At 34.7% G+C, this 10,459-nt stretch overlaps 1 protein-coding gene across 1 annotated transcript in view; it reads right to left on the bottom strand.

The window, feature by feature from the left end:
- Positions 1-1,560: 1,560 nt before the first annotated feature.
- TMEM65 (transmembrane protein 65) overlaps positions 1,561-10,459 on the bottom strand; it is a 39,088-nt gene continuing 30,189 nt past the window's right edge. The window contains exons 6-7 of the mRNA XM_040979330.1: positions 9,456-9,561; positions 1,561-3,997 (exon numbers count right to left, since the gene is read on the bottom strand). Coding sequence (XP_040835264.1) covers positions 3,890-3,997; positions 9,456-9,561 — 214 coding nt within the window. The 3' untranslated portion in view covers positions 1,561-3,889. The remainder of the gene's footprint in view (positions 3,998-9,455; positions 9,562-10,459) is intronic.

Below are 10,459 nucleotides of genomic sequence, written 5' to 3'. Positions count from 1 at the left end.
CTGTTATAAGATATAACAAAGTGCAATTTGCTTTTTCTGTGTTCTCTTCTCTAACACCTCCTACTCTGGGGCCCACCCCACATGCAGAATAAACTTCATGAGCGAGGGGTGTTGGTCCCTAGCGTATTGGATACAATACACAATCAAAAACACAAAAGTTGCGGTTGTATTGGTGAAGGCTTAGCCACGGTCTACAAGTCTGGCATCAAATACCCAGAACGACGCCAGTTAAAGTCCCAGCCATTCTACTTCTGATCCAGCTCCCTGCTAAAGCATCTGAGAAAGCTGCAGAAGATGGCCCAAGCAACTGGGCCAATTCCATCCAATAGGGAGGAGACCCAGGCGGAGCACCAGGCTCCTGTTTTGGCCTGGAACTCCATCCAATTTTGGGCAGAATGAAGATAACTTCCATGAGTGAATGGAAAACCTCCTTTCACTCAGTCTCTCCCTCTAAAACTCTGCCTTTCAAGTAAGTAACAAATCTATTATGTGTTTTCACACACACACACAATTTGTTACATGGATCTTGAGAGTCTAATAACAATTTCCTTACGTAAGAGATGAGAAAATAACCCCACAAACTAGATAATAAGGAACCTAAATGGTGGTGTGGTGGCAAAGCCTGCACATCTGGTGATGCTACAGCACATCTTACGACCATGGGTTTTACACGCTGCCAGAGCCAGTCACGTAGTACTGACATCATGAGCAAACCCACTTCTCCATGCCTCAATTTGCCCAGTAAAAAGAACAGGCATGGCCACAGCCCCAACTTAACACTGCTATTAAGGTGATTACATATGATAATGTATGTAAAGTACTATAGTATGTAATAATAAATATCTAATAAAAGTGAGGTCATGCTAATATTATTATTTTTACTCTCAGCGGATCATCATCTCACTCAGGCTTGAGTGTTTTCTAATATCTCCATAACAATTCTGGTTACGACCAGTTGTTTAGTTCCTAGGTCCACACAACTGAGAAAGGACATTAGAGAGAAAACAGTTCCCAGAATAAGAGCAGCACAAAAGGGGAGGAAAACTTAAAACGGTAAAAACCAGATTCTCTCAGCACTGCGTACAACATAATAATAAACTCATGACAAAGATGCTTAGACACTAAGGTAAAAGCTATGCTGCATTTAATAGATTGTTCTAAGAAGGCAAGATCATAAATTTTTAAATTAGGAAGATTTACTTCAAAGTGATTTATGCAAACTTTTAAATTTACCTCCTAGAGAAGAAAAAGTAAATGAGGCATTGATTACATAATGAGCGTGGACACCTCTGCTATCAATACCATTAGTGTGACTGATGGATGCTGACCGCTCTATGTGAAGTTTCTGTGTGGGATCATTCTCCTTAAACGTTGTCAAGTTTGTATCCTGACTCTGCTGCTACCTTGTATCAAATCTGCCATTACCAATCCTATTTCCTTTAGTCACAGAGTAACCAAAGTCTTCTGTAAGAAAATCAAATTTCAAAATCAAATCAAAACCACATTGCAAACTCTGAAGATTTTTTTTTGTTCAATTCCTTTGTAAAAACATTGGTCACCATTTAACATACAGTGGCAAAATGCACCCAGTTCACATGCATCAACAAGTCAATAAATCATAATACACAGAACAGGAATTTCAAACATTCAGCACTAAAATAGCTCATGTTGCATTTCACATTTCTAGTGTTCCTAAGAGAGAAATACTAATATGAGAAACACAGGTTCCAGTTTACACCTCAAATAACGTTCTTTGTGGCAAGTGACATGAAACAAGAATCACATGAAACCATTCCTAACGGAGTCATTTTTTCTAGTGTTGTGTGAAGCACCATGCTACAGCAAAATAAATTTCTGGGGGCAAAAATGTATAGAAAGGGCAGAAGGGCTCCAATTTTTTGGAAAATTTATTACATGATTGATTCAAATTTTTATTGTACCTATAAACTATTTTTTAATATTCAGGTTTTGTATTCATGTTTCAACAACTTCAATAATTCTGTTCATGCTAAACCAAACTGACAGATTCTGTTAATAATTCTGCTAATAATAGGACTAATTATTTCCAGGAGCAAAAAAATTAATAATCAAAGGCCCTTTCTAAACTTAACAGGCTAAACTTATGGAATATGGGATTTTATTAAAAAGAAGTGAAGCACCACAATGAAATACTTTTTAAAAAAACAGAAAGGATTGGCAATCCATATACACAATAGGGATATAAGCACTTAAATATTTATCAAAAAGTTTAAATAAGCAATCTATTCCTATCCATCTGAAATTTTAAAACCTTTCTTCTTGGTGTTTTTATGTTATACAACATGGAAGATACAAACCACAATCATGTTTAAGCTCTCAAGTTTTACAATTTTGATTTAACCTAATGAAAAATGTCATAATGTATAAGAATATTATATATTTATTTGCATACAATATTAAGATGTAGTTCCCCTCCCCCCAAAAATCGATGCTTAAAAGGATAGTAACATATTATTCTGAAGTGTACAGGAGAGAAGTTAACATTGAAAATAAGTGCTCCAAGCAATCATATGCAAATAAAATTTTAAAATAATATTGCTATAAATATGGTCGCCCCACAAGTTTGCCTTCTTTTGTATCTATTAGCAATAATTTTAATATCCTAATAGTAAATCTTAATTTCAGTTTTTCTCTCCCCACAGTATGTTTAACTATCATGTTTAACAAACCACATACTACAAAACATAAAGGATTCAGAAAATTAGAATTTATGACTCTAAATGGTTATAACTTTAGATATATAGGGTCAGATATAAGTAACTATAACCAAAAATATGCTCTAACCACCACCACCAAAAATACTGACAAAAGGAAAGGATTACTCCTAAATACAACTTTGACTGGACCATAATGCAAAAAAAAATCAGAATACAAAAAACTTAGTTTTCACATCAAAAGAAATTATCGAGAAAAAATAACACCAGACAAAATACAACAAGATTTTTGATCGTGAATATGAAGTGTTTGGGTTCAACCCACTCATATAAAATAACATTTTATGAGGGGGGAAAATCTTTCTAAAGAATATAATTTGTATTTCTTCAGACTTTCAAATATCAGTAGGATCTCACCACTTAGACCATAAGCATTCTCAACAATTTCCACTTCGTATTTCTCTAGTTCAACGTAATTCCATAGTCTCCACTTAAAAGAAATTAAAGTAAGACAATCAACCAGAATAAGTATTCTTATTAACATACATGGTTTCATATAACACGAAGAACACATAGAATTGCTCTTTTTAACCCCTCTGGCCCTTCAGACAATACAATCAGAAAATTAAAATGAGTGACATATACCTCAAATCTGCACCCTTCTCAAAAGCTGTGTTAAGAAAATGACTGAAATTTTATAATTGCTAATGTTCACTGTGAAACAACACAAAATTGATACTGCCAATAAAACAGTAAAAAAAAAAAATCTTTAACTGATTATTGAATATCTGAAGTAATCTGGAAAACTCCTAAGGTTGAATTATAACTATTTTGTAACAACAATGATGACAAGAACCAAATGCTTTCATGCATGTAGGCATGTTAAGTAACAAACAGCCAAACTCCCAGTCAATACAGTACATCAATGACCAGTACTTAAATAATAATGTGATAAAGAAGGAAAAGATGAAATGTTGACTGCTGTTGATGAAAAGCATTTCAACAATTTACACATATGATACCAAATATTTTTTTAAAAGATGTCCTAAGACCAAACCACAATAAGTTAGTGTTCCATAACACATGCTCAACTATTTGATCCCATATCTATACACTGTTACTGTCTTAACTTCTAAATGTTGTGACAGTATATTTAATAACTGAGGTACATTAGTTTACATCTTTTTATGGGTATTCTAAGAGGATTCAGTCTTCTCCAGTTTTTCATCTTCTTCACTTCCTCCAAAGAAAATCAGAGGAAACATTCCTAAAATGCAGCCAATAGTCACCCCAACGGCTTTGCCCTGAGGAAACACAAGAAGTATTTTGACAGTTACTAGATCCCTGGAAAGGTATCACGCCAGAGCATGTAACAGACAATGACTATAGCATTCAACCACAATGGCGTTTCTTTTCAGTATAGTAAGAAACATCAACACAGGAAAGAGTTATCTGCACTCTCACGTTTACAGCACTTTAACTCACAATAGCTAAGATGGAATTGACCCAGATGCCCATCACCTGACAGCTGGATAAAGAAACTGTGGTGTAAATACATGTGGAATACTATTCGGCCACAAAAAAGAATAACATCTCTCTCTTTTTTTTGAAATCTTATTTTTTGCAACTAAACGGATACAACTGGAAATCATTATGCTTAGTGAAATAAGTCAATCCCCAAAACACAGATGTCATATTTCTCTTGACTTATTATAACTAGTACACAGAGTACAAAAAATGTTATCTTTATGAGAAAGACTAACATCCTGGGACTTGATTCTTGTTTATAGCCTTTTTCTATACACCTCAGGAATAGTAGTTTTGTTTTCTCCTTGCTGTGTGCTGATTTGTCTATTGGAGTTAAGTCTAAGAGTGAAATGTAAATACACCATTGTAAAAATTAGAGGGAGACAGGTAAGGAGGGGAATGCAAGTAGCTGAGGGGGTACAGCAGGAGGTGTCACTGTTTATAAATGTGCATCATGAAATACACCAAATTTATTCACCTTATAAGATTAATTAAAAGCTGTACTCTTACATACATTTTAGTATCAGAAGGAAGGCAGGGGAAAATCTTAATAGCTACTCTCAATATATTTGGATTAGCTAATCCTGGAATGTATTCCTCACCAGTATTTTTTCTACATACATATATACATAGATATAATCATTACACAACGTAGCTTTTTTTCTTGCCCCACTTCTCCTACGACAGTCATACAATATAATAAATACTCCCAAACTGATAACACAAAATTAGTATAATAACTTTTCAACTATTCAATCTATGGATTTATATTGTACTTAAAGCTCTCCTTTAGCTTGAAAAAAAAAACAGTTACCTTTTTTAACATTTTAGATGAAATAAGCATTTCTGTGTAGAGTTTTTCACCAATGATTTAAAAATCAAATATTGTGTATCCTTCTAGGATACTCATGCTGTCCACCCTCGATAAAACTACACATACTTGCAAACCAATTTCACCATATGTATACTTACACATCAACTTTTCTGAAAACTCACATTATAGAGATACTATAAACAATTCTCATAGTCTATGGTGACTATCAACTATCAACTTTAGACAGCTTCCTATTAAGCTTCACTTTACCATAAAAACATTTTTTGAGTATCTATCTACTATATGACAAACTGTGTGGGCAGACAGGAACCAATTAGATGCTGTTTATTCCTCAGGACCTCCCAATGAGGAAAACAAAATCAATTATTTTATTTAAAGCAAATCATGAATAAAATATCTTCACCAACATATTGCCCATGTAGCTATGAGATTCTGTAGATTTTATGATAAATTTCAATATTTAACATAAATAAATTAGAAATGAATATTTCAAGTTAATCCCACTGTTACACTGTTACACGAAGGGCTTTACGTCATTGTAGTGTTTGTAGTAGTTTATCCACACATTATTTCAACAGTAAACTCTGATTTTCATTAGGTCAAAAATTTAAAAATATCACTCCTCCAAAGTTTTAACAAGCGTTTCCTTCAGCCTACATGCTAATAGTTAATCCTAGATTGTTATTTTGGCCTCAATATTTGTATTCATTTCTATACTCCTAGAGGGACTATATTATGTTTTAGACTCCTGATTTCCCCACATACATGAAATGGCCATCACTAACAGGTTCCACTTGTACTTCCAACCCACTGAAATGCCCGCTACCATCAGTCATGGCAACCAAGACTTTTCTCCCCTGTTACTGATAACAATACCTCAGGTAATTAAAAGATTAGTAAGACAGGCAGGGAGGAAAAAAATTATATCCTTTTCTGACTCTCCAATCCAGGACCTGATAAATACTTCTCCACTGTAAAAAAATAATTATCTATATATTACTATCAGGTCTTACTATTTTCTTGGTCTTACATAGAGGTGAATCTGTGAGGCTGAGTCCATTCTGTAATATTACCCTATGAGAAACTATTTTCCAGGTTTCAAATAACCAAATTGCAAACAAGGTTTTAAAATACAACCTGTTCCCATTACAATCTGAATGTGGTAGTGTGTATTCCATTATAAGCACATTTTTAGAGTTGGCTTATGTCAGAAATAAATACCTGATCTCTAACCTCAAAAGCTTCAGGTTGCATGTAAACAAAACTATACTGTTCAAGTGAAATATCTGATCCTTACGTACAAGAGGCAGAGTTAACAGCTAAGTAACAGAATCACTGCTTCCATTCACGGGTAGGGACTGGATCAAAGCACACAAACACATATCCACTGAAAATACTAGTTTAGTAACTGAAGTGTTTTGTCATAATTAAGATATATAATATATATAACCTATATATAATATATTAATTATATAAACTATATATTATATAGTATTATATATAATTATATAAGCTATATATATTATATATATAAACAAAATTATCAATGATATGAGAAGAGACCAAGAAAATAAACTCTTCTGATCTCAAATTCAATACTCAAATTTGGAGACATATTGCTCAAATGTTACCTGACTGGCACAGGTTGCCTAGTCTCATTTCAATTGCACAACAGGGACACAAAGAATCAAAGAGACCAAAAATAAATGGTCTAGTTTCTTATTTCTTTACTTGATAAGGAGGAAAGGAGAAAGGTGAGAGACAGAGAAATGCCTGTCTCCATCAGCTGGCTTGTTTCAGAAACACAACAAAGGCTGAAGCCAAAGCCAGGAGCTGGAAGTACAGACCAGGCTCTCGGATGGGTGGCAGCAACCGTCATCACTGATGCCTAGAGCCTGCTTGGTGGGGAGCTGCAGTCAGGAACTGGAGCTGGAAATCAAATCCAGCTGCTCCAAATGAGTGAAAGGTTCAATGCCCATTCCTAACATTCTATTTTCTTAAAGGCATTTTCACCTTTAGTAAAGTTAAAATTACAAGCAAACAGACCCTCATTTTGCTTCTACACATTCTTCCTAAACAGTTCAGGTGAAAACAAAACACTTTCCTAGAAGTGATCATTCTGGTAGTCCTACTTTTTAAAAAAAAAAATAATTATTGAGAGGTAAAGACACAGAAAAGCAATAATCCAAATGTTTTCCTTTAACAAAAGTAATTAATTAATAAAATATTAAATGAATTAATTGATACCATTAGCAACCAAAAGCAATAAAAGAATCTCAGCAATGATACAGAATGCTTAAAATGATGAACTTTAATATGTTAAATATGAATAATTAAAGCCAAGTACAAAGTATTACAGATTGAAGCCCAAAATGTTTCATTTAGGAATACCTTCCCTAAATTTAAATTTCACATTAGACTTTTAAAATGACAGATGATGAACTTAATTCAATCTTATCTATATTTTTCTATATTTAATGTTAATATTTTTCACATACAATTCCTATTCTAACAAATTTGCTTTAACACCTGTAGTTTACAATAAATTCAGTTCAGCTTAAATACATTAATCTTACAGTTTGCATTTTTTCTTTACCTCCTATTGATTCACTGTCATTTGGTTTTTCCTATCTCATTAGTCTGAAGACACTGCTCAGAAATGACCACCAATGAGCAACTACCATCATTACCTCCTCCAGAACTCACCTTCCACCCCCAGACATCAAAATGTTGAGGTAAGGAAATCTCTTCTGCAAAATGTTGTAATAACAGACATGCACACATCCTCCTCCCCATTCACTCTAATAATCTCTAGCTGACTACTTTTCTTATTATTTAAAAGTCAAAGTTATAGATGGGGGGAAAGATGGAGAAGGAGAGAGAGACAAAGAGAGAGAAGCTTCCATGTCCAGATGGCGGCAACAGCTAGCTCTGGAACAGACCAAAGCCAGAAGCCAGAAGCCAGGAGCCACCAGCTTCATTCAGATCTCCCAATGGGTGACAGGGTCCCCAGTATATGAGCCATCTATTGCTGCTCTTCCTGGGCCATTAGCAGGGAGCGAGATCAAAAGAGCAGCCAACACATAAACAACGTCCACATGGAATGTTGGCATTGAAGGCAATGCCATGCCACAATGTTGGTCTCTGTTGTTTTACAATACCTAACACAATGTAAATGCTTTGTAAATAGTAAATTCATATAGCTTTGTATTGCATGGTTTAGGAAATACCGACCAAAAAATGTATCCATTTAGTAGAGATGCAAGTTTTTTTAAATATATATTATCAAGCCATGTTGACAGAATCTATGGAATCTATGAATACAGAGAAATGACTATAGATACAAAATTAAGAAGAAAAGTAAAAACACTTCTCAGACACCTTGATTTCTTTAGAGAAACAGATCAGTGGTCGCTAAACCTCAAGACTTCTTCACAATTTTTCATAAGACCATGAACTCTCAGTTTTTCTACAGCACCCTTTTATAATGCACATTTCTTCAGTACACAACAAACACTGTTGAATGTTAATTAAACTGCATATATTAACTTGAGTTTTTAAAAGCCAAGCACGCTTACAAAAAATAAGCCATCAATAAATAAATTGCTGTTTTTCTGAAAATGTCAAGATCCAGACAATTTTTCCTAAAAATCCACTCAACAAGCTAGTGTTACAGCATAATGGGTTAAGCTGCAGCTAGTAACACCACCATCGCAAATGAGCACCAGTTCAAGTCCCACTGCTCCACTTTTGAGCCAGTTCCCTGCTGATGTGCCTGGGAAAGCAGTAGAAGTGATGCAATTTCTTGGACCCCAGCACCCATCTTGGAAACCTGAAAGAAGCTCCTGGCTACTAGCTTCAGGCTGGCTCTTACAGCATTTTGGGGAATAAATCAGTAGATAGATGGAGGGTCTCTCACTCTTTGCAATTCTTTCAAATAAATAAGTCTCAGGGTAAAAAAAAAAAAAAGAATCTCTACTAGAGTCTGGACCCGGCACAATAGCCTAGGGACTAAAGTGCTCACCTTGCACACACTGGGGTCCCATATGGGTGCTGGGTGCTGGTTGTAATCTTGGCAGCCCCACTTCCCATCTAGTTCTTTGTGTGTGGCCTGGGAAAGCAGTCGAGGATGGCCCAAAGCCTTGGGACCCTGTACCTATGTGGGAGACATGTAGGAGGCTCCTGGATTCAGACCGGCTTAGCTCCAGCCATTGCGGCCACTTGGGGAGTGAATCAGTGGACAAAAGATCTTCCTCTCTGTATATCTGACTTTCCAAAAAAAAAAAATCTTTAAAAAAATAATAAAGTTAATTTTCATCTGAAATTTCCCAAGATTCTGACTGTAATGGCTTGCTCCGAATTACCCAAAGTTACCATTATAAACCATGTCAGTTACTTACCAAATGTGTACTAACACGTGTCTGCCACATGTCAACTTGCTTTGGTGTGAGATCAGGAATTGACAGGCCTAACCTGGAAGCCAAAGCTTCAACATAGCCTGCAAGCCTTTAAAGGGCAAGAGGACAAAAAAAAGTTTTAAAGGAATGTACCAGTATTAGTAAAATATAGACAGTAAAAAACTAATTACTACAAAAAGAAAAGATGATTTTATATCTGTGCTTGGTCCTCTAGAAATGGTATAAACATTTTTACAACTGTTTTATCACACATACAGTTTAAAAGCAATTTTATGTTACATATTTAATTCATACAGAAACTGATTTGAGCAATTCTTTTCTATCATTACTTTAAAATATCAACTCAAGATATATGAAACTTTTCATAAATAATAACTACACTTATTCCAAATTCAAGCCAAATTAGTAACTGCTGTCTGAAAGCGAAAGCTTCCAAAATCCATCAGCTTAGTACACAGCCAGCACGGACTGCTCAGGTCAGTCTGCAGTACTTCCCAATCCTAAGCTGCTCTCACTTATTGGATATATTCTCACCTCATAAACTGTAAGACATTTGCCAAAATTATGTATATTGCCAACCACAAGACATATTTCCATGTTAGAGATGCAAAACCTTTTTAAAATATGCACCTAAGAATCCATAAAATGTGTTATCAGCTACCTAACGATAGCCAAAGATACTTCTTAAAAGGGCAAGAAGAAATAATTCTTAAAAATATCAAAATACCCAACAAACTCTTCATTGCCAAAAAGATGGCTTTATAAATATAATATATATGAGAAAAATTGACATTTTGATTATTCTTTACACCCTTTTTTAGTGGAGGGTTAATCCTGCAATTATAAAGTAAGTTGAAAATGTATCATCATAAAATTAAAAAAAAGAATGAGGAAGGAGAGTGGGAACAAGGGAGGAAGGGAAGATAGGTGGTATCATTACGCTGCTAAAAGCACATGAAATACATGACACTTTTACAAAAAAAATA

The sequence above is a fragment of the Ochotona curzoniae genome, unplaced genomic scaffold (assembly GCF_017591425.1).
Source record: "Ochotona curzoniae isolate NIBS_2020 unplaced genomic scaffold, NIBS_Ocur_1.0 contig_3190, whole genome shotgun sequence".
Classification (NCBI taxonomy): Eukaryota; Metazoa; Chordata; class Mammalia; order Lagomorpha; family Ochotonidae; genus Ochotona; species Ochotona curzoniae.
This window is presented reverse-complemented; position numbering and strand designations above follow the sequence as displayed.